Source organism: Populus nigra, chromosome 6, assembly GCF_951802175.1.
Source record: "Populus nigra chromosome 6, ddPopNigr1.1, whole genome shotgun sequence".
Lineage (NCBI taxonomy): Eukaryota > Viridiplantae > Streptophyta > Magnoliopsida > Malpighiales > Salicaceae > Populus > Populus nigra.
Genome location: NC_084857.1, coordinates 10,881,915 through 10,904,698, shown reverse-complemented (window position 1 = coordinate 10,904,698; position 22,784 = coordinate 10,881,915). Strand labels below are relative to the sequence as shown.

The window sequence follows — 22,784 nt, the reverse complement described above, 5'->3', positions numbered from 1 at the left end:
AGGAAAATATTTTTTTAATATTAAAACAATAACATGTTGAATTAACCCGAATTAACTTGTAAATTCATGACTTAGGTAATGAAAGATTGATAATCTTGTAAAAAATAAATTATAAAATACAATTCCTAACCAATCTGATATTGAAAAATAAATTTAAACAAAAAAATAGAGTAAAAAAAGACACAAAAAACAACTTAAATCAATACGAGTTAACCTATCGAGCTTACGATTTAGGTTATCTAACTAGGACAATCTTGTAAAAACAAATTATGAAACTCAATTCTCAATCAACCAAACATTAAATGATAAAATAAAAAATAAAAATAAAAATAAAAATATAATATTAATCAACTCGAGTAGGTTACGAGATCAAGATAGATCTATAGAAAACAAATTAAAAAAATCATAAATGTAATTTTCAATAAATTTAATATTAAAATTTAAAAGTTAAAAATAAAAAATAAAAAACTAAAGCAATATTCTAGGGTACAGTAGTATTTTGTATTTTGCGAGGAGATAACAGTAAATTCACTTCTTGATGATAATTGAATCGGTGTTTATATTGTTTTTTAATTGAAAGTCGTGAGTTGCCAAAATTTGACTGATTGAGTATTATATTGATTTTTCTCCTCGTCTATACTTCAACCATTAATTTCAAAATACATGGATTCTCTTTAGAAGTATGGATTTTATTTGTATTTTGCAATAGAAGAGAATTTTATTTAAATACAAAGAAATGAGTAGATAAAGAGGTGGTATAGTGAGTGGGATCAGCAGATGGGAAGATTTATTCGATTTATTTGTATTTTGCAATATAAACTGTTTAATAGAAAAAAAAAAACAGGAATTCAAATTAAAAAAAAAAAACAGAATAAAAATATTTTAACCAACTCCCCTGATGAGTATGCTTGTATTGACTGATGATTTATTGAGCTTCACTAATTTCAAGTCTCGTAACGATTTCAACTCAGGTGTACATTCCCAACTCTCATCTTCTGCTGATCAACACGTTTGATGATGACAACAAAACTTAAACTCAGATTGCATCAATCAAAGAGCTCATATAACCAATAACTAAGTAATTACAGTTGAATAGGACATGGATTACTGTGGTGAGAAACGCACATCTATGCTACAACAACAAGATGTAGCCAGGTTTAAGCCTGGCTGTAAAACCTTCTACGACCCTCTTTCGGTACAACAAGTGATAGTATCTGTGTTTCTAATCCAAAAGTGCACACACCCACATTCGTTTTTACAAGAACAAAATACAGGAGCAAATAAAAAAAGAATTTTACAAATAACTATCTGCTTATCGTAATCGTGGAGATTGGTGGTGGGATGGCATCGGGGAGGCACTGGCCGTTGGAATCACAGGAGAGCGATGGTGTCTCATTGGGGACTGTCGGACAGGTGTCTGAACTGTTTGATGCTCTAATTGGATGTTTTTAACTGCACCTTTTGGGGATTCAATTTGCTCCAGTGTTGCTAATACTTCTGACATTCGAGGCCTGACTTTAGCTTCAGTGCTTAGGCACTGTAAAGCCAGGTTAGCAGCCATGAAGGCTCCTTTCTGAGGATATTGTCCCCCCAATTTGGTGTCCATAATTCGGAATAATTTCCTTTTGTCACCCAGATACGGTTTCACCCAGTCTACCAGATTCTGCTCCACACCCACCTTAGATTTATCAACAGCGCGTCGCCCAGACAGGAATTCCAGCAATACAACCCCGAAGCTGTATACATCACTTTTGGCTGTCAACCGACCTGTCCAGAAATGGAAGCTTTGTTACACTCAAACATGACATAGGAATTCCCTGAGCAAGAAATATTTAAAAACATGCATGTACAAGATCAGTTCCAAGTGAACACTAAAGATGTTGACCATAGATACACTCATGTTAGATAATGAAATCCAGCCTTTTTCAACAACTATGTTTAAATGAAGCAGTGCTTTACTGTAATGGGCTCTCATAACCGATGCTAATGGCATGCCTGTAAACCAGTTATAGTCCCACCAAAGGGAGTCATTCATCATTTTTTGCATATAGTTGCTGTTTCAAAGATTTGACCCCACTCAAACATGCAAATATACAAAGAAAGAGAGCTCAGTCCCTTTAAAGCTTGGATCTTTTCAGGTAATAGCCGGGCTTCTTCTCCAGGGATAGTGACATGGCATTTTTACTTAATGTCAACTGACCAATCATTTTCTCTAACCATCAAGCTTTCCCCCACTTGGACAATAGAAAGAAACCCGGTCATTACAGAAGAGGCCTGACCTAGAAGGGGGAGAAGCATCAGCATGGTCATCAGAGATAAGAATGGCTAAAATGGTCTAGCATAAATAGCAAAACAATCAGACGCCTTACTGTTTTATCACAAATACTAACCTAGTTCAGAAGCACAATGGCAAGAGATTAACATAAATCATTACTGGTTTCAAAAGTGGAAGGAAACGGGCAAAAGCCTTTAATTAGGACAGGCATTTTACAGACCTGTAGCAACGTATTCAGGTGCTGCATACCCATGAGTACCCATAACTTGAGTGGACACATGAGTCCTATCACCAGTAGGGCCTGCCTTGGCCAAACCAAAATCAGAAAGTTTTGCATTAAATTCCTGCAAACCAATGCATCGTTAGCAATGGAAATTTATTAAAATCCAATGGGATGACATTACCGGTACAGGCTAGTGACAAGGAGAAATTATATTCTTTTTTCTATAGAAACAAAATTATTAATTCATGCCCTTATTAAGCATACCGCATCTAGTAGAATATTAGATGCCTTGAAGTCACGGTATATGACTTGTGATTTTGCATCATGAAGAAAAGAGAGTCCTCTGGCAGCACCTATGGCCACTTTGATTCTTATCGCCCATGAAAGTGGCTGTGGTCCTCCTATAAAACAATATACAGAATTGAAGGTTACCAAGTTTTCATAGTTGCACGCACAAGGACTTCCATAATTTCCAGATATTGTTGCTTGTTAGCTTGTTTATGACAATAGGACAGGGAAAGTCATGGTAAAATCTCATAAGAGATATATAAAAAAAAATTGTGAAATTGTCTGAGAGTTATAGCAAGAATCAAAACCTTCGGAAAGAAGTAAAGATGCATCACAGCTTGCATCAAAATCTTGGGAAATAGGAATAGATGTGAAATTAAAATGCAACGAAACAACTTTCTTCCCTTAAGGTGGCTCAAGAAGTCTTCCAAAAAAAACTACATATGACACTTTGGCACCTATTATCATAAAATCACTATAGCAAAAACCCAAGTCTGAATCAAGGTTTTAGTGATTGCGTCTGTTTAAATATATAGACTATGTGAACCCATATCACATAGAAGTTTCAAATCCCCGTACCTCAGATATTCATATGGGCAGCCAACTCGTCCTTGATCCCCAGGGAAAAATTGGGAGTGTATGATATCCATTTAAATGAGGAATGTCCCAAGAAATTTTGGCGAATCACAGTCCGTGACTCATCCTTGTTGCTAACACAGAAACATATCCATAAAGGTGAGTGGCTGGTAAATTATGCCTAACGGTTATTGATTGTATAGCCTATGATTCATTGACAACTGAAGAACTATAGCGTGAACAGAGAAACCTGATTTCATTTAGTAGACAGTGTCTCCAATTCGATGTGGCTGGTATTAACCAAAAGGATCAGTCTGAGATAGATAAGAGAAAAAAGGACATAACTAGCCTCACATCTGGCTGTATATCTAACAGAGGAAACAAAAATTTGTGGTCCTAAATTTTTGTCATTTTATTCCCCATGGAAGCAAACAAATTAATTCACCGCACAAGTTAAACAGATTCATTTATTTCTATTCCATGAACTAAAACAAAAGAGGGGGAAAGGTTGTTAATTTCTATTTCTCAGCAACCACAAAGCATAGGGGTCAAGTTTTCAAGTACAAGCATTACAAGCATATAGGAGGACAGGTTATAGCACACGAGGCTTCCAAATTAATTCTTTGCATTGGATTACTTACTTCTGAACAGATGATTCTCTAAGCTCCCTTTAGGCATGAACTCATAGACCAGAAGCCGGTTCTCACCTTCCAAGCAGTATCCAATCAATTTAACCAGATTTGGATGATGAAGTTGGCCGAGATAATTAACTTCTGTCTGATACCAGCCAGCTATTAGTATGTAAGGAAAGGACACTTCAATTTGAAAAACTACTAAATTTAATAAGAGAAAAAACCTACCAACCACTCCTTGTGGCCTTGGAAACCTTCAGGTTTAAGCTTCTTGACAGCAACAACCATTCCCGATCCAGGCTTTGCAGCAGTAAGAGTGTGTTCATCAATCCATCCTTTGAATACATAGCCAAAGCCACCTTCACCCAGAAGACTGTCGGGACGGAAGTTTCTGGTAGCATTTTTTAGCTCATTGAATGAGAAAGCTTTTAAATTTGGCGATGACAATATTTCACCTTCACTCCTTGGTGTAGGAAGACATTCACTGCTCCTTCCACTGTATGATGGGATGGTCAGACTAGAAGGAACTGAAGAATGGCTGGTTCTGCTGGAAATTCTTGAGGCTCCTGGTAGTAGCAAGAGATAAACGAATCAAGATTTTACTGGTGTGGTATATATATACCTATACAGTATGTTTATCAATCTCCAGCATTGCACCCATCAAAACTACACAGGCTGTCAAGGCTAATAAAACAAGTTCTTTAAGCTTCTAATTGAAATCCTTGGACGGTACAGTATGCTTTCCAATGATGACATTATAAATCTTTAAACTGTACAAAACAGTTCGAAAAAAAAAGTCTTTCACGTATATTAACAGCACATATCCCTTTTGACTCTATCGTTCAGAAGGTGAATTGTTTGCAATTAAAATGTGCTTCAAAATAACTACGAGGAAAAAGAAGGAAAAAAAGGGAAGGCTACTTGGCACAATTTAAGTGCAAAGCCATGTCTCATTCTACGTGGATCCTACCTTCGCTGTTGTAATGGCACGAAGTAAACACGCACAGTTATCAAGTTGGACAGAGTCACTTAAATTCATTTATCACCGTTCTTCACAGAGATTGTACTCTAGTCAGCCAACCAAAATCATATGCAAATGTTCCAAATCACAGGTATAGGACACAAAGTTGCTTCTTAAAAGAAAGATCACACACATTAAAATGACGAGAACCATCCGCATCGAATTATCCTAAAGTAGACGAAGAACCCAAAAATGAAAAAACAGCAAATAACATCAGGGTTCACTTCGAATACTAATCAAGTACAGCAGAATTGATAGACAAAAGTTATATATCACACAGAAAGCTTAAAAGGGTTCTTTTCTTTTTGCTTCACAAACGGTAAGCCAAAAGCAGTTGCGGGTAACAACTGAATGAATCTGAGCTGGAAAAAAAGAAGGCCAAATCCAAGAAAGCTAGAAGATGCAACGACAGTAAAGCTAGAAAAACAAAATGCAAAGGCGTTGTTACCAGGATTATGTGAGCTCTGGGTGGAATCTACTTTAGCAGAAGAAGAATCTAAGCAGTTGCCCATCTGGTAAACCAAAGCAAAGCAAACAACCGCTATTTCCCGTTTGCCTTCTTCTTGTCCTGGTGTTTTAGTGGGCAAAACAAAGAAATAACCACCATATCATATCACAAGATAATAAGATGAAGACAAAGACTTGTAAGTGGTTTATTTTTGAGTTAGGTAAAGTAAAAATACTAAAAAAAGAATATTACTATAATAATATCTTGATTGATTAAAAGCAGGAAATTCAATTAGTTCTTGAAAGAGATAATAAGAAAGAAGAAAGGAATTACCTTAAAAAATTCTAAAACAAAAGGAAAGGGGAAAAGAGGACGACGTGTTGTTATTGAGGACTGCGGAGGAAGAAGAAGAGAGAAGAAAGAGTCCGTCCCTTGGTGCCCGCTTGCTAATGCTTGGTGTGTTGTAGACACGAGCAGTACAAAAGCGTGAGCCGTTCACCAATGACGTGTATGCCACCATGACCTTCCTCCCGCTTTCCTTTCTCTGTAATTCACATCAAGGCACTCCCCCCTTGCTTTTATTATACTCCTCGTATCCATGATATCATTCGATATTCTCCAAATTCTCTGAAAAAAAAAAGAAAAAACACAAAAAAGATAAATAACAAAAAAAATCTAGATCGTAGAAAAAAACAAGCACATAGACCCGGAGGGAATTCGGATATGTGATAAAAAAAAATATGGTTCGAATTAAAAAAATAATAAAAACAATTTAGATGAAAAAAACAAAAACAAGCAAATAGATATAGAGCAATTCACATCTAATAAAAATATAGTTTTAATTTTAAACAAAAATAATTTAAATAATATTTTTTAAAAAATAATAATATATTAAATTAATTTGGGTTAACTTATTAAAGTCACGATGTCAGTTATTAAATAAATCAAATTAGAATATATTATGAAGGCTAATTTTAAAAAGTTAAAAATTATTAAAATAACAATATATTGATTGTAAAAGACTTCATGCTTTAAATTTTCTAAGCATATTAAAAAGATTAAAAAAATAATAAATGATGAGATTAAAAGAAAAAAACGTTAAAAAAAATCAATGAAATGTTGGTTTAGAGATTAAAATAATGTTATATTTTTACAAGGATAAAAACATAAATTCAATCTTTAGAAAACATATTTATTGGAAAGGACAGTTACAAACCTTAAACGAGATTAATCTTGTTTTTTTAAAAAATGTGAGGATATTCAAATAAAAAAAATATTAAAAAAAAAATGAACAAAGTTTACCTGAAAAAAATGAAACGAACAAAAAAGTAACTTAGTTGGATCCAAACTCATATTTACCATAGCATGGTAAACATGGATTCTTCTTCTTCTTTTATCATTTCATTCTGGTTTGAAATGTTTCCATTTCTCTTCCTCCCTTCTAAAAACTCACCAAGTTTTTCCTCGTGCTTTCTCTCCTTTCCTATTCCACTAACTTAGTTGCTTAACTCTCTTTATTTCTATTTAAAAGTGTAGTTATGTTTATTTTTTAAAATATTTTTTATACAAAAATACATTAAAATAATATTTTTTTATTTTTAAAAAATTATTTTTTAAATCAACGCATTAAAATAATTCAAAACATATAAAAAATAATAATTTTTAATAAAAAAAAATTAAATTTTTATAGAACACAATATTTATCCTTGTTTTTTCAAAGTCTTTTAAAAGTTCAATTTATCTATTTCTCGTATTCCAAATTGTTTTACGGATTTATCCCTTGCTTCTCTACTTTCTGAATTCAATATCTTTATTTCCCTGGCGGTTCGGAATTGATCTTGTTAAATTGAGTGTATAGTTGTTTTAATCAAACTTTTTTCTTTTTATAAAAAAAACTTTTAATATCAACCAATTATTTGACTGTGATTGTTCTCAGAAATAAAAAATTATATATATATATATATATATATATATATATCTAATTAAATAAATTAAGAATTATCCGCGCAAGTAAAGAATGTTAATTACAAGTAAAGGCTAAATAAAAAAATCAAGAGATAAATATAGATCAGAATATATTTGATCTTGCAGCACGAGATGTGTATCCAGCCGTGTTTATTAATTTTGTTTCTTTTCATAATTTTTTTATTTAATCAAAAGATTATTCGTGCCAATAAAATGATGTCTATCCAATAACTTTTTTTATTTTATCATTTAAAATATCATGAGGTGATCATCTCATGCTTACATTTAATCAATTAATTTAATATAATTAAAAAAAATCTCTAAAAAAACATAAGTTTAAAAATTAGTGACAAATAAAAAGAATTAAGATAACTGGAGTCATTTTTTAAATTAATGAGAAAAATTATAGAGAGCAAATAAAAATTCAAAGGAGCTCGATCTCCAATTAAATAAATGTTTGGTAATGAGACTGAAAAAAATAAGCTTTAAAGAAAGAAGAGAGAAAAATGAGCAAACCTCTTAAACATTGGTTAGTCTCTAAAACTTCTAATTTGTAAAATTCTAGACCTGAATCAATTAAGAAATTTAATTCATAACTAATTTAACATTGAATGATGAAATTAGAAAAAAAATCAACTTGAAAAAATTATCCAAGTTAAAAAAATAATAATCAAAAAAATGAGATTAAACATGGTAGTAGAAAAAAACTCAAGGGAAATAAAATTGTAGAAAAAATCTATTTAAAAAATTTATTTTAAATAAAAGAAATAGTAATAAAAAATAATAAGAACAAAATTTGAAAGATGAAAAAAATTAAAATGGATAAAATTAAAAAAGAATTTAAATTGTATAAGAAGGTTGTTTTGAAATTTAAAGAGGCACGCGTGAAAATTAAGGACAAGAAAGGAAAGAAAAAAAAGATTATCAACGTCAGATTAAAAAAGTTATTGGCCACATGCGTTGTCTCATATCAGAATGCCATCACAAAAGGCTATGTTTGGTCAACAAAAGAATGAGAGGAGGTTGCCCACGTACTCATATATCTAATATTATTTATTTTTATAAAATTATAAAATTACCCCTAAACTAACTTGAAAATAAGTAAAATATCAAAATGGCCTTGAACACAAGCAAAAGAAAAGTCAACTTTTATGGGTATTTAAATCATTTTAACGTGCTTGGAAAATTAAAAATACAAAAAACCCCTAAGAAACAAATTAAAAAATTAAATTGAGATTAAAGGTATTGTAGTAATTCGCTATTCATAAAAAATGCAATTCATATATGCTCTATCAATATTAATGGATGCTTACGAAAAGAAAATATTACCCCAATAATTAGTTATTTAATTTGTCTTGAAAATGATAAAAAATAATTTTATAGTGAACTTGTACAATGTTTTTCTCAAGATTTTTAGAGTGTCTTATAATTTTTTTATCCTAGTCAATTATAGAAAAATAAAATTAAAATCTTAGCATGGTCATTTTAACTTTTCCATAAATCTTCACAATTTAAACTATTTTGCACCCAAAATTGAGTTTTTTTTTTCAGGTTTTATTCAACGCATTTTCATAGGTTGCATCTTGATGATACTACAGAGAGGGGGGTTGAAAATGGGCAAAAGAGAGGAGAAAAAAGGAGAAAAAGAAAAGAGTAATCGTATTTTTATCTTATCATAGCCCGAGTGGCTGGAACCATCCTCTCCTAACTCGATATGCCAGCCCTGAGCTGCCCGCCTAAAAAAAACCATCTACAAAGATTCTGGCGAATATTTCCCAAAAATATCAACACCTGTCAGACAGTCAACTTCTAACACAGCCCGCAACAAATAAAAACTCTCCATAAAAACCAATAGAATTAAGCCATCGTGACAAGGACGATCCACCTTCTCCGTCGTCAAGCCCCCCCAAGCCAGCATCCCTTCAACGCTAATATTTTCTGACCGGTTCGAGCTTCAACGTATTTGAAAGATTCTCAGACTTTCAAAGAACAGTTGCAGAGACGGCCATGGGATGCTCCTCAGGTTCAGCCACCGTTAGTTGATCGGGAACGAATCATTAACATTTTGAAGTGACCATTCCTTAACAAGGAGATTTGTGTATGACTTCAAGAGGTACTGTTACGAGGGGACAGAAAACTGCCGCATGCATGCTTTTCCCTGTTAAAAAAAGAAAGAAATGAAAGAGAAGTTTAAATGGCAAGTCAAGGAGGCTCATGTCCCAGCCATCTCTTGCTCAGCACGTCAACTAATACCAATCACCTCTTGCTCTCAATCATGATCCGTAAACTGGGCCAGGTAATGTTGCAAGAAAAATGATTAGCTTTCAAAAAAAAAAAATATTATAACGTATATTTGCATGAAACAATTGTCTATATAGCTTCCATCGCTTAATTAGGTTGCAAACGCTCTGCTCATCCTACTCCTTTGGTTCCGAGAAAGACAAGAAGCTTTTTATCCCTCTCAAAGAGCTTGTACCCAACTTCATACGAAATAAAATAAAATTATCGCTTGATCTTCAGAGCTTGGCCTGTAAACCTAAGCAGTTGCAGAGTCGTCCCTTGAGCTATCTCGAAGACTCAACCTGCAGCCCTTTAAGCAGTTGCAAAGTCAGACTGGTTAAAGTTCCTTTTCTTTTCTTTTATTTTGTGCGAAGATTGACTTAATTATACATGAATGAGACAAAAAGAAAGATTGAGAAAACCTTCTAAGATAATATTCCGTTCAAGGAGGAAAATGTTTGCGAATAAAGGAAAGGATGGTGGGATGGCCAATTAAATATTATGGTGCCATAAGCCACCCCTCGAAGCCGGGAACCTGACAACAATCGATCTAAGCCATAAATCAGGGGATCAAGCAACAGGCTCGTTTCCATGTTCTCCTCGGCCTCGTCAAGTAAAACAAAACAAAAAATATAAGGAATAATTACAAAAAAAAAACTTAAAAAATTACATCATACATTCCAAATCAAATAAAAATTTCAAAATAAAAAAATAAAATCGTGCATGAGAAATGACATATCTTACTCTCTCTTGTACCAGTTTCTCTCTACCCTATAATCTTAATCTCTCTTCTTTTGATCTAAATCTGAACCAAAAAAACAAAAAACTGTTTAATGCTCAAGTGTTTTTCAAAACCCTAAGAAAACCCAAGTGTATGTGCTTGCATTTGGTTGATGGGAGAGACTGTGGAGTGTGTCAAAGGAGATTTGGTTTAGCAGATTGGTTCAAGGCTGGAGCTCAAATCTTCTCAGAGGGTGGCCTTGATTGCCTTGGCAACCCCAGCCTCATTCATGCTCAGAGCATCCTCGCAATATTTCAGGCTCAAGGCTGGAGCTCAAATTGACACTTTTGTTGAGAGTAGATAATATCCACTACATTTGCAGCAAGTCTATATATGTGCTAATAGATACAGTTTGTGCTCTAATTAGAACTTCTCTTGTAGCTCGTCTGATGGGAACTGTTTTTGGGGACATCTACCCTTCTATGCCTGGTTGGCTTATAATCTTAATACTAATTAGATCTTCCTTTGCATGTATTGATAAATTATTATTGTTATTATTAGCAAGAACAAGGGACTGCTTACTTGAAAAAGAAGCATTTTATAGTTTAGGGAACAGGAATGCACTGGGCATTCGAGGCTGGGAATTCACGAAGTAGCAAGAAAAATTTAGGATACATCTCTACTTTGAATAGATTCAATAATTTTGATTAATTTAATAATATGATTAAGTAATATAGTAGAAATCAGAAACTAAAGATTAAATTATAGTTTTTTTATATAAAAAAACATGCTTATCTATTAAAAAAGAAGAAGAAGAAAAATCAGACCCTCACATGCAAGGCGCGCGACTGCTTCTGTTGACCTTTCTGTCAATCATATCCACAGAAGCTACATTATGATGAGCTAACAAATAGTAATGGAGTAATGAAAAGCAACAACTCCATCCACCATATCCAGCCAGCTGAACAATAAGATTTTATGCTAATAATATAAACATCAAATAATTGGGAGTGACAGAGGAATTTCGTCTCGGCAAGGTTTTGTTACAAGAATCAAGATATTAAACCAACATTCCTATAGTATTTCATCAATCATACGAGAGGTGATATCCACAGCTCTAACCAATCCCATGATAAATCCTAAATTGTATAGCAGAACCCAAAAATTGATCAAGAGATTTAAACACCCGCCAATCACCACAAAGAAAAAAGGGCACCGACACCTAATTCTTTGGAGTATTAGTCATGGATGAGGATGCGGTTTTTGATATCTGAGAATGTCTTCACATCTGCTCCCCATAACCTGCTTACGCATATAATGCAAGGATTATGATCCAAACCCAAAACATCTTAAATGCTTCTGAAGTATCCATGATGTAATTTTTCTTTTAAATTGGCCCAAATCGACCAGGGCTAGGGAAAGAACGAAATGCATATGCAAGACCGATAAGGGTGGCAATGATGCCATATACCCATTTACCCATCTATAGTATTTCACTAAAAGATAAATGGATATATGGGTAAGGTCTAGCCCGCCCACATTCATAAAAGTTTTATTGGATTTAGTATGGCACCCACTCAACCCAACTTAAAATCACAGCCTGAATTACAAATGGAGAGAAGCACGGGAGAGCAGAGCTTTTATACTGTTTTCATTTTAGTCCTTGTCAAAAGTTTATTTTGGTCCATGTGTTTTACAAATAGTCTCAAGTGGGATTTTCTTGGCCATCATACTTTTAATTGCTAGATTTAGTTCCTGTACTATTTTTTCCTACATTTAGGTCCCTGCATCTCAAAAGGTTTACCTTTATTAAATATAGCTAAGCGTCAGCCCAGTCATACATGGTTACAATGGAAATCGTAAAAACTACTTATCCAATAAGAACAAATTAAAATGGGTTAAAGGGTATAGGTACTCATTTGAAAAATAACCTAGTCAAAATGAATAAACGGGGGGAATATTTCGCAACCCGTTCATACCCTGCCCATACCCGCCCATTTGCCATGTCTAATAACACCATATAGTGCACTTACCAGCAATCAATCCCAATGGCATTGGCCCCCTGCTTATCTGCCTTTAGATCGTCCCCAACATGCACTGCCTTGCCTGCCTCTACACTTGCTTCAACTACAAAAATGCCAAATACTTAGAAATGATGATTATTTCCCATCGTTTTCTTGTGTAAGGAGCAGGATAGTGGTTTCAGGACTCTACCGTAGAAATTTTAAGGCGCATCCCACAACCACAAATAGACCAAATGGTCTTATATGACATACCTAAAGCAGCTTCAAATATCTTGGGATCTGGTTTTTCATATCCAACCTCTGAAGATATGATTAGAGAATCAAACCTGTGAAAAAAAAAAAACAGCACATGTTTTAAATATAAGGATGTTCAATTCTTGATAACCCTAGCCATCTCATTCCAGTTATCACACTCCAGCCATTTCCTATATGCTACCACAATTATTCACTCACAAATGGCAACAACAACAAAATGAGTTTCTAAAAGTTTCTTTTTCTCTAGATTAGACTAATTCACAGCAAGTGCCAAAGCCTCAAGGACACAGGGCTCAGCATTGACTGCACAAGGGAAAGGATAAAAGAATTCAGTTTACAAAGTATTCTAGAAAAAGGCAGGGAGTGCCATCAATGTTCTATTTACAAATGTAGGTCAGGTTGAGATGGAATTCTTTCGGGCCTTGTAAAGAGTATCAAGTCTGCCATCATTGTTGAATACCTTATTTATGAAGAGAGCTACTCAACTGTAAGAATACAGAAAAAAGAAAGAGGAAAAACAAATGCTTACAGTTCGATAACATTTAGGTCCTTCAATAGCTTCCTTAACCGGGTGTCGAAATTAGACACGACGACCACCTTAACTGCAACATTACTCACTGAGTTAGGAGTGGCAATTCATTGTCAAAATCTGGTGGTTAATATTGTTTGTGGTGCTAGACAAAGGATAATAGTTAATTAATATAACCTCCAGCATCTTTGAGAAGGTACAGTGCTTCATAAGCTCCATCTGGAAGATACCAGGCTTCGCCATTTGCATAGTACTGAATAAAGAATCCAATGGGAGTTCAGATGAAAGCCTCTAAAATATTGACCAGATTAAATCATGACCTCCCCTATACAGTTTTCTGTTAAAAACAATTATTTGCACACTTTTGCTTTGGGTTTTATTAATGCCTAACAGCGGAGACCATGTTGTTTTTCAATGCACTAAAATCAAGAGAACTGAAGTTCCAGCACTAAACTTTTTGTTGACCAAAAGTTCAAGGATGTTCACTATGTTTTAGCCAAAATTATTTGCATTTCCATGGGTGATGGGAAGATAAGAACCACGTATGTGCACTTTCTTATAATCTGTTTTAACATTATGATAACTTGAGGCTGCTGTCATGAAATGTTACCTTATAGACTTCTTCAAAATAATCATTGTTGGTGGAACCAGTGGCTTCAGAAACAACAAGTTTCCAAAATGGCCGCCCATCCCCCTGTCAACACACCAGCAGAGAAGATATAATGGGCTTCAGTCAAAGCTTCCAATGTATCAAATAAATTGAAACTACATTTAAGACAAGTAACAGATGACCAACAAAGAAAAGGGAGTGCAGGATATCTAATCAATGTGTTAAAGAAATGTGATGTGGTCTATCAAAATGAAAAAACTTACCAAGAAATGATAACAGTCATAAAAATAAATTATAGGTTTCAGATAGTAAAATGCATGTTTTTCACTTCACACGGACCTCCATGGTGGGAACATAATTCACCAGTTTTAAGTTAGAATATTCTCTATTTACCACCGAATATGAAAACATTGGAAAAGTTTATTTATTTGAAAATTTAGTTGCCAACAGAATCAGAAGTTACGGAGCCTTTGGAAAGCTATTTTTACTTTTTAAAAAACTTCAATAACATGTCAGCATTCGAGTGTTTATGAAGCCAATGCATGCCACATTAAAATGTAGCAGAATCTGCCTTCATCTACATCTCGCTTTAATGAGTAAAACAGTCCAGCAGAACTACCGAAGCAGAAAAAAAGAATGATTGTGCATGAAGGAAGCATAAGGTGTGAATAGTCACTGATAATTCTCAGCATGTATCTAGATTACTGTATCTTTTTGCGGTTCATATTCAATATAATATATGTCGCATTTATTTGTTCAGAAAACATGTTTTATAGGAAACATAAAGCAGTCACAAACAACTTATTCAGGAACTAAATTAAGAAACGGGAATTGCTGACTAAATGATAGCACAAAAAAAGAGTCGGAGATGCTATATGGTAAGGCCCAAAAGGAACATATTTAAAACACCAGGCAAAAACATCATGAAGAGAGCAACAATGCTCCCAGTTAACTAAAGCAAATCAATGCAGGTTTTCTATCATTGATAATAGAGAAGCAATGAACGACACACCCATTACAGAAAAGAAAAATGACCTGGTAACGGAGTTTTTCAGGCCATGGAGCAGCGAAAGCTCTTTTAAATCCTTGCTTTATATCAGCAGAACTTGCAGTCAGACCTGTAACCATGATAAGAGTCAGGTTGGAAAATAACTTGCAAGGAGAGCAGAGAAAAGAGTGGAGATCAAATTTTTATGACCAAGTACAAGATAGTATTACATAATACATAATCAGCCAAAAGCAGGGAAGCTAGCAATCCTTGAAGAAGAGATCAAGATCTCGTGTATGGCATTTATTTCACTCATACCAAGTGTTCCTATTTCCTAACCCTGTATAAATCCATTTCAAATCCACTACTTAAATATCAAACTATTGAGTGTTAAATCCCCTGCTGCCAGTCACTTTACTCTAATCCAGAAATAACATATTATCCCCAACGTAAAATAATAGGAGTAATAGCATAAAAAGAAAGGGAAAAAAACCATATTTTCTTCCGATGGAAGCGTAAGTTTCTTCAACAGGCCGTGTCAATTGCAAAAGGGTTCCACCAGCATCCAACAATAACGCATCATATGCTTTTTTAACAGACTCTGTCGCTCCTGTAATGTGAAGAAACAAAGTGAATGAATCTGATTGGGTTATTGAAATAGTGTACCCATTTATATATGTGTGGTAATGAATAGATAAAACACTAGAAGAAAGGAAGAGTGATCAGACCAGCAGAGTGGATGGGCATGGAACAAGAGCTTGATAGCTTCAATTTGAGAGGTTTCAGAGCTTTAAACAATGCGTTCCCATGAGAGCATTTCGCGAAGCAAGCTTCCATTTGGCCACACAGCTGATTTTGGACGATAACTACAAGGAGTAGCGGGCTTTGCCTTTTCGATATTCATTCATTCATATAAATGCATTTTCCACACTCTCCGGTCCCTTTTTATTTATGAATTTCCTTTCTTTCCAAAATGATTTCCTATCATCTTCTATAACTGCTAGTCACTTTGCTTACGCCCTCTCTCTCTCTCTTTTAACCTTCCTTTACATTCTAATATTTTAGGCATAATTACCAAAATCTCCTTCTAAAAAGATTTTCCCGTCAAAATACTTTTGTACCGATAAAACCCCCAGACAGAATTTTTATTTTTTTAAAAATAAAAATCTCAATATTTAATTTTCACTTGACACCACTAACCCGTTTGAGTTTTTCGTACGAAAAGATTCATTTGAAGTTTTATAAAACAAAAATATATTTGATATAAGTTTTTTTTGTTACTTTTTTTTTTCAAATTTTTTCTATGTATTTTGCATATAAAACTAATAAAATAACTTAACCACTCTCACTGATCACATAGCATGTTTAGAAAAGTGGTGGCGGTGAACGAAGAAGAGTGGAAAATTGTTTGGCACCATGGCTTCCAAGGGATTTTCCGAACCTTCATTCATATCCTCTCTTTCATGGTGGTTCTGCACTCTTTATACAAAGCATGATTTGAAAGTTCAGAAAATGTTACGAGTCTCATCAAGATTTCCATGCTTATACATTCACAAATATTCATTCCGTCTCTCTGCTTGTGCATGTGTGGTCGAGATTAACCTTCCCAGATTAACATGCATAATGATTACACTTCTAAGAACAGCTAAAGTGATACATAGAAGAAAAATATCAAAATTTTGACCAGCATACTCTCAGACAGTTAAGGAACAAAACATTCTCTCTTCTAATAAAAATAGCCATCCAGCCTACTGCGCTACAGGAAAGGATTGAGGGTATAAATGGGGAAACAAAAAAAAAAGACTGTTTAGCACTTGCAGCATTCTTCACCATCATTGTTCAAAGGAGAACACCTAACAAATAATCTGGAAAAGCAATGCCTTCTCCCCCCTGGTAAGTCTGGAATACCAACACCAGTAAGCCAAAGTCGTTTAAACCACAGGAGTTGAGTAAAATACCAAAAAAAGACCCCAAAAATTCTGACTCATTGATCTAATCAATGGTTATCAGCTTCGCCGATGCCATTGCAGTAATTCCTCTCCCTCTTTTCCCCCTTCTGCAGTTGAGGTTGAAACTCAAAACTAACAATTATTTGCGGGATGAAGTGCAACGTGACCCGATTTCACTGACATCTCGGAATCCCTTTACCATATCATATAGCTGACCATCAAAGACCATTAGACCATTTGGTAAGGAGAGATTAGCATCACCTCTTTGTCAAGATTACTTGGCCAAATACATCAGACATCCAAAGTCATTACCATCAGCTACAGTGCAAAACATAACAAATCTGTCATAACTCACAAGGCAGCTGACATCTCTTAGATTCTTGAAAGAGCTGGAGGAAATCACATAGAAACCTTTTTTTCTCTTTAGTGGATGTCCCTGCACAGTCGATAAAAAACCCATCAAATAACTTGCTCAGATTCTGTAAATTATCATGGACCTATCAAGTAGTTTTATGTCAAAGCTTCATGCCCATTGAGATGCATACACCCAGTCATCCACCATGACACATTGCAAGTGCATACACTGCCATACACCTTGATAAGTTGTAGCCAATAATCATGCAATCAGAAGTTCGATATCAACTAAAGATTCTTAACAGCAATCTTAAAGACTACTGTATATTTTACATTATTTACACAACAGCCAAAAATCTCCATGGAAAATAGTTTGTAATAGTTATTGATGAGTGTAAACTCAATGCCATTCAAGTTTAATTAGGAGAGTCACAGACCAGTGATTTCAGCCTGTTACAGTTACACAATTCAACTATAACTCACATGCAAGTCATGTTGACATCAATTTTGCCCTGTAATTAAGAAATCAAATCAACAACCAATTAAAGAAAAAAATTGCATGACCAAAAACCTATGCCACACTTTCAACAACTGTAATACACATTTTTTCAGCAGGAAATTTTCCAATTTGGATTTGCCAGGAAGTTTACATGATGGTTGCACCTGGCCAAAAAATTAAATTTACAGTTGGAACTGTAATTGCACACAAATTGTTAGGAATGACAGTTGGGGGGTTAGACACAGCCTCTATCCCCCAAGTCAACAAGAAAAAGAAAAAGAAAAGCATTGTTTAGACAACAACCAGACCCAATAGACAGTTTGATTGGAAACTCAAAGAATTTACCTAATAAAATATGTCATCAAATGTAATGACATTCGTGTGAGGATTTTAGAGTTACCTGATGTATTAATTGACACTATGAACTAGACTCAATTAATCACATTGCAGCAAGTGACAGGTGTTGTCACGATGCATGCAATCCAAATATCAGGATCCACCACTGGACCAATACAAAAGATTAAAAATTAACAAAAAATCCATGGAATCTCTCTTTAGCTATTATTGAATGGGTTTCTTAGTCATTTAGTCCTATTATAAAAATATCAGTTCAAATTCATATAAAAAATTGCCCATAACTAGCCAGTGATCTGATAACCAATAGAAACAGCATGCCACGCCACAATCCCAGTCTAAGGATGATACTAATTATTCTGCCAGTGAAAGCAGAGTCCAACTGATCCTGAAGAAAGACAGAGAGAGAAGAAGAGGAGAGGGAGTAGATTAGTATATCCTTTATCTTACCAGCCAAGCCATAACTGCCAAAACAAATCTCAATTCATCAAGGAACGGGCGGAAGAGATGGGAGTGCGCGATGCCTGAATAGCTTTGCTAGTGCTCGGCGTTCACAATCCTGCATCGAATCAACAAAAGATGATTAACTCATGCTAATTGTTTATAATTCTTTTCCATTGATAACCTCAAACAAAAGGAACATGAGAAATAGACTGCCAACAAGAGATAAAGAATTCTATTGGTGACAATTGTTTAGATAGCCAAAACATGTCAAAATACAATGATTTCACTAGTAGATTTCTCAGACGACAACAATAAAGGGAGCACGGCATGCATTCTCATTAAAGTTGCTTCTGGACACATCCTCAGCGAATAAAGAATAACAACTTTGCTGAGAGATACTGTGCCCCTGTAAATTGCTACAGTAAGATGAGAGACTTTTATGAGAAACAACATGCCCGGATAAATTGACAAGCTAAGATAAGGGAGTGGCTGCTCAGAGTTCCAATGAATGCACAGTTACCACTTGCATGCTGCATGCTTTGACTTGTAATATAATCAGTCACACATACTAGTAGATTTGTTAGCAATATATCATCACCTTGAACATGTTTAGGTAGAATGGTTTATTGGGATTCAATCTTCTGAGTTTCAAGTAGGTATATGCAAAGCTCAGTTGATCACGAGAAGTAAATCGATCAACTTCATTGAACCAGAGGCATGAAAATAAATTTGACATTGGTGTATGGGCCCGAACAATAAATGAACCTTCAGGCACATCTGCAAAGCATACAAACCAAACAGCTGGATTGAATTGCAGAAAAGAAAAGAAAAGAACAGAAAAGAAAAGAAAGGAGTGGATTGAAGAGGGTGTAAAATAAAGGGAAACCCAATCTCGCAGACCAAAACAGACACTAACATACGTACAACTTGGTAGAGGAGTATTCGGATCTGAAGGGTCAAATTTGCTGAGGCCATCGGACTTGTAAAAATTGAACTGTTCATCAATGGCCGTTTCATTGTACTTGTTTAGGCGCTTATTTTGGAGTACCTCCTCCCAAACACAGTGACGAGCATAATGATTTGAAATGGCATATTCTGATCTTGTTCGCCACAAAAAGTATTCAATTATCAGCAATGGATCAGCATTGAGTCGCATCTTACTGTCAAGCCAAATTGAGTATCTGGAAAGGGAGTATGTGAATGAATAAATAAAAAACTACATTATGGATCTTTAGATTGCAACAACAAGGTAAAGCCTACAGCTGCAAACCAGATAATTAAATCATGGTGTGATAAATACCTCGAAGAAGGGAAGATGCGATGTGATAAAAATTTTGGCACCTTGCCGGTTCTCCGCATGTCCTTGTATGGCAAGTTCCTGACAACAACTATTCTCCATAGACCAACAAATCCTCTATTATCTAGGACATGTCCATCTGAGGCCAACTTGAACAGTGTTTGCTCATCCACAAACATGACAAAACAAACATTTTTCTTCGAAAAATCACTGATCTGAAACAAACAAAAGCAGAAATCAAGATTGAAATCAACATCCAGAGGGGGCTTCATACACACTACAGTAATTCACATTATGTCACTTTTATCAAACATTTTACTGCCACTTTTATGTGATATTATAGCTATTATTGATATTTTTCTTTCAATACATTTACATTGAAAGAAGCAGTTATGTTGTCTGCCTGGGATTCAATTAAAATAAAAGGGAAAAGAAGACATCTACTGATAAGAAAACACATTAGAATTATACACCAATAGGCAACTAAATTTGTTAGCTGGAAAATGTTCCATTTTCTAGCATCACAGTGTCAGCAGATAACACAAGATTTCATATGTTACATATCAAATAGACAAGCTCACATCAACTTATAAATAATTTCCAAAAAGTTCACACATTAGAGGGGGAAAGCAAGAGCAAATAAGCAAACCTGGAGTTGGATGATTCTTCTGTTTTGTATTGCCAAAGAATACCTCACTTCTATTACCTTTCTAATTCTCTTTAAGCTAGTAGAATGTTTTCCAGTACAATGTTATCTTAGCAAAATTGCCATTGACTCTATACCATAACTTCTGTTTCCAATTGACTTTTGATAGAATAATAAATATAATTAAATGAGAATTATGATTAATTTGATCAGGAATAACAAATGATGTATAGGTGTAAAAGCAAAATCCAGCTATCATAAGAATGAATTTATTTGAACCAAAGCTGTTAAACATTGTATGTAATGAACAAAGAAATTTAGTAAGTAATTTACTCTTTTGCTCGTAGGCCTCCTTAGAAAGTCAGAACTCCCGAAAATGCAAGAAGATACTGCAACCCGACAGGTGCTCATGTATGCCATGTCCTTCTCATCAAAATCGAATCCAGTGCTTGGAAATCCAGGAGGTCCTTTAACAAAACCACAATGAAGAGTTTGATCATGAGCATAGAAAGACTTCTCCCTTTCCTCAAGTTTCTGATGTCCTCCAAATCTAGATTCAAATGAATTGACCCCCAAGGGTTTCTCTTCCATAGCCACATACTGGAGCAAAAATTGGGTAAAATTTCCCGAGTCCTTAGGTTCAATAAGATAATCAACTGTTTCCGTAAACCCAATTTCACAAGGAAAATCTGAAAGATCAAATTGACAGGGATGGAGGAGCATAGGGTCAAAGAGAAGAAATTACTCGCAAAAGATGCCCAAACTCAAAAAAACTACATTATTCAGTCATGGGTAACACAAACTATAATATTATTTGTGGCATTTGCATTAACACAATATCAAAAATAAAGTCAAGAGTTCTCAGCTATGCATATTACATTATATCAGTGCTCCCTAGGGTAGCTGAATTCTTCAAGCCTCTACCTCTAGTCTGAAAAAAATTTCTTCTAAACCCTTTTATGTTTGTTATCCTCCCGAGTCCAAAAAATCAGAGAAGATAACTTGGATCACTATAGCAATTCAATTATAAGTATCTGGTGGTTTGCAGAGCAAATGCATAATTTTGCTTAGAATTGAATCACAACTAATTATGAATCCCGGAGCACAAAGAAGAAAATCAAATGACAAAAAGCACGATCTGGGATTTCTTTTGAGGACATTATTGTACAGGAGAATAGGGTATCTCTTGGGATTTAACAAAACAAAGGCCTTAGATGCATTAAAGAGTTGAAATTCATCTTTAAATCTAAGAACATACTTATAAAATTTAAATGTTCTTAACATAAAAAGATCAAAATAATGAGCGATCAAAAAGAGCATTTCCCTTACGCTGTATACGTTTCTTGCTTCCCGGTGCTTTTATTACAACAACACCAAATCCAGAGTGTTGTAGTTGTTGCTGCTCTACTTCCTTATTATTTTTTTTCACATTACCGGTGATAGGTAGTTGGTGTGAAGATGAGATGCCATTTTCCATGCCACCACCTACAAACCCAGCCAGCCCAGGAAGGAAAGGAAGGATTTAAATGAATAATTATGGAGTCATGGCATTGTTATTATAACAGGGAAGGGAAAGGAGCTTACCACGACCAACAAGTGTAATGAATTTGAGGCCAAACAGTGCAAAAGACAATAAGCAGAGTAGCGCAAGCAGTGAGAGCCACAACCTGAAACTGAGCGCTACTCTCAAAATCCGACCCAGCCTCCTTCCTCGGCGAGGACCCACCGCAGGTAACAATTTATGAACACCCATTTGGTTTGGTTTGGTTTCTGGATGGAGGAATGGACTGGATAATATTAATTATAATAGCATCATGATCTATGCGACGCCCAAAAAATTCAAGATCAAATCGCAACATGCATGCAAGCAAGGGTAGCAAATAATGGAGGATGATTTATTACCATTACCTCTTCCAAGATCTCTCACGACTCACCAAGCCATTAAACAAGTAGCCATTGTTGTTTCTTTCCCTTTCTTTTTTCTATGCTGTTGTTTCTTCTCCTCTTTCCATTCTGTGTGCATCAAATTGTTATGCAAGATCATGACATGTAGGATAGAGGCGTTTTATTTTACTCCATGTGAAAAGAAGAATAATTCGTTCAATAACTACAATTCAGTCCCCAATGTACAAGTATGTTCACAAGTCAATCCTCTATGTTTAAAATCTTGCAGGATTTCCCTCGAGTTTTCAGGATTTCACTAGTTTCACGCGTTTATCCCTTTCTGGCCCTCCGTCTCCTTAATGTAGCGGAAATGAGTCTCGACTCTCGAGTGCAAGCACGTGCATCATTAACTGCGCTTTTTAGTTCTTTTGGAGACGAGTTACGAGGGCGCTTGGAGTGTGACAAGTGTTTTTATTTAAAAATATATTATTAAAAAAATATAAAAACATTTTATTTTAATAA

At 34.8% G+C, this 22,784-nt stretch overlaps 3 protein-coding genes across 10 annotated transcripts; all 3 read right to left on the bottom strand.

Annotated features, from left to right (window-relative positions):
* Nucleotides 1-1,041: 1,041 nt before the first annotated feature.
* On the bottom strand, nucleotides 1,042-6,135 carry LOC133697434 (probable serine/threonine-protein kinase PBL3). 4 transcript variants are annotated; one of them, XM_062119973.1, is made up of 7 exons: nucleotides 5,797-6,135; nucleotides 5,464-5,583; nucleotides 4,223-4,560; nucleotides 4,004-4,139; nucleotides 2,763-2,899; nucleotides 2,496-2,619; nucleotides 1,042-1,767 (listed from the first exon to the last, which is right to left on the bottom strand). In XM_062119973.1, the coding sequence occupies exons 2-7, from the start codon at nucleotides 5,525-5,527 to the stop codon at nucleotides 1,313-1,315; spliced, it is 1,254 nt and encodes a 417-aa protein (XP_061975957.1). In that variant the 5' UTR covers nucleotides 5,528-5,583; nucleotides 5,797-6,135; the 3' UTR covers nucleotides 1,042-1,312. The 4 variants fall into 4 exon arrangements, with proteins under 4 accessions (XP_061975957.1, XP_061975958.1, XP_061975959.1 ...); XM_062119974.1 differs by having other exon boundaries at nucleotides 4,070-4,139; XM_062119975.1 differs by lacking the exon at nucleotides 1,042-1,767 and adding an exon at nucleotides 1,859-2,279.
* Nucleotides 6,136-11,391: 5,256 nt separating this feature from the next.
* LOC133696517 (uncharacterized) lies at nucleotides 11,392-15,866 on the bottom strand. Of its 2 annotated transcripts, none has more exons than XR_009842690.1 (9): nucleotides 15,564-15,866; nucleotides 15,329-15,445; nucleotides 14,883-14,965; nucleotides 13,848-13,931; nucleotides 13,415-13,490; nucleotides 13,238-13,310; nucleotides 12,644-12,779; nucleotides 12,463-12,556; nucleotides 11,392-11,731 (listed from the first exon to the last, which is right to left on the bottom strand). XR_009842690.1 is itself a non-coding variant. In XM_062118729.1 (9 exons), exons 1-9 carry the CDS (start codon nucleotides 15,670-15,672, stop codon nucleotides 11,668-11,670), a joined length of 774 nt encoding a protein of 257 aa, XP_061974713.1. In that variant the 5' UTR covers nucleotides 15,673-15,864; the 3' UTR covers nucleotides 11,392-11,667. The 2 variants fall into 2 exon arrangements, 1 of the variants encoding a protein (XP_061974713.1); XM_062118729.1 differs by having other exon boundaries at nucleotides 12,706-12,779; nucleotides 15,564-15,864.
* A 602-nt stretch (nucleotides 15,867-16,468) lies between these two features.
* Nucleotides 16,469-22,434, bottom strand: LOC133696057 (probable hexosyltransferase MUCI70). Of its 4 annotated transcripts, none has more exons than XM_062118080.1 (9): nucleotides 22,287-22,434; nucleotides 21,963-22,148; nucleotides 21,708-21,863; nucleotides 20,712-21,067; nucleotides 19,736-19,947; nucleotides 19,360-19,616; nucleotides 19,034-19,212; nucleotides 18,442-18,550; nucleotides 16,469-17,220 (listed from the first exon to the last, which is right to left on the bottom strand). In XM_062118080.1, exons 2-8 carry the CDS (start codon nucleotides 22,129-22,131, stop codon nucleotides 18,479-18,481), a joined length of 1,401 nt encoding a protein of 466 aa, XP_061974064.1. In that variant the 5' UTR covers nucleotides 22,132-22,148; nucleotides 22,287-22,434; the 3' UTR covers nucleotides 16,469-17,220; nucleotides 18,442-18,478. The 4 variants fall into 4 exon arrangements, with proteins under 4 accessions (XP_061974064.1, XP_061974067.1, XP_061974065.1 ...); XM_062118083.1 differs by having other exon boundaries at nucleotides 21,963-22,165; nucleotides 22,281-22,428; XM_062118081.1 differs by having other exon boundaries at nucleotides 22,281-22,428.
* Between the last annotated feature and the right edge of the window lie 350 nt (nucleotides 22,435-22,784).

What these genes read in the sequence shown, in the direction of transcription:
- LOC133696057 (XM_062118080.1), bottom strand. Translation starts at nt 22,131, where the DNA reads ATGGGTGTTCATAAATTGTTACCTGCGGTGGGTCCTCGCCGAGGAAGG. An exon ending in GGAGGCCTACGAGCAAAAGA is followed by an intron (nt 19,948 to 20,711) that starts GTAAATTACTTA and finishes TGTTTGTTTCAG; the next exon opens with ATCAGTGATTTTTCGAAGAA. An exon ending in TCTACCTAAACATGTTCAAG is followed by an intron (nt 18,551 to 19,033) that starts GTGATGATATAT and finishes GATTCGATGCAG; the next exon opens with GATTGTGAACGCCGAGCACT.
- LOC133697434 (XM_062119973.1), bottom strand. Translation starts at nt 5,527, where the DNA reads ATGGGCAACTGCTTAGATTCTTCTTCTGCTAAAGTAGATTCCACCCAG. An exon ending in AAGGCCACAAGGAGTGGTTG is followed by an intron (nt 4,140 to 4,222) that starts GTAGGTTTTTTC and finishes GGCTGGTATCAG; the next exon opens with ACAGAAGTTAATTATCTCGG. An exon ending in CTAATATTCTACTAGATGCG is followed by an intron (nt 2,620 to 2,762) that starts GTATGCTTAATA and finishes ATTGGTTTGCAG; the next exon opens with GAATTTAATGCAAAACTTTC.
- LOC133696517 (XM_062118729.1), bottom strand. Translation starts at nt 15,672, where the DNA reads ATGGAAGCTTGCTTCGCGAAATGCTCTCATGGGAACGCATTGTTTAAA. An exon ending in ATTTTGAAGAAGTCTATAAG is followed by an intron (nt 13,491 to 13,847) that starts GTAACATTTCAT and finishes TTCTTTATTCAG; the next exon opens with TACTATGCAAATGGCGAAGC. An exon ending in GATATTTGAAGCTGCTTTAG is followed by an intron (nt 12,557 to 12,705) that starts GTATGTCATATA and finishes GCATTTTTGTAG; the next exon opens with TTGAAGCAAGTGTAGAGGCA.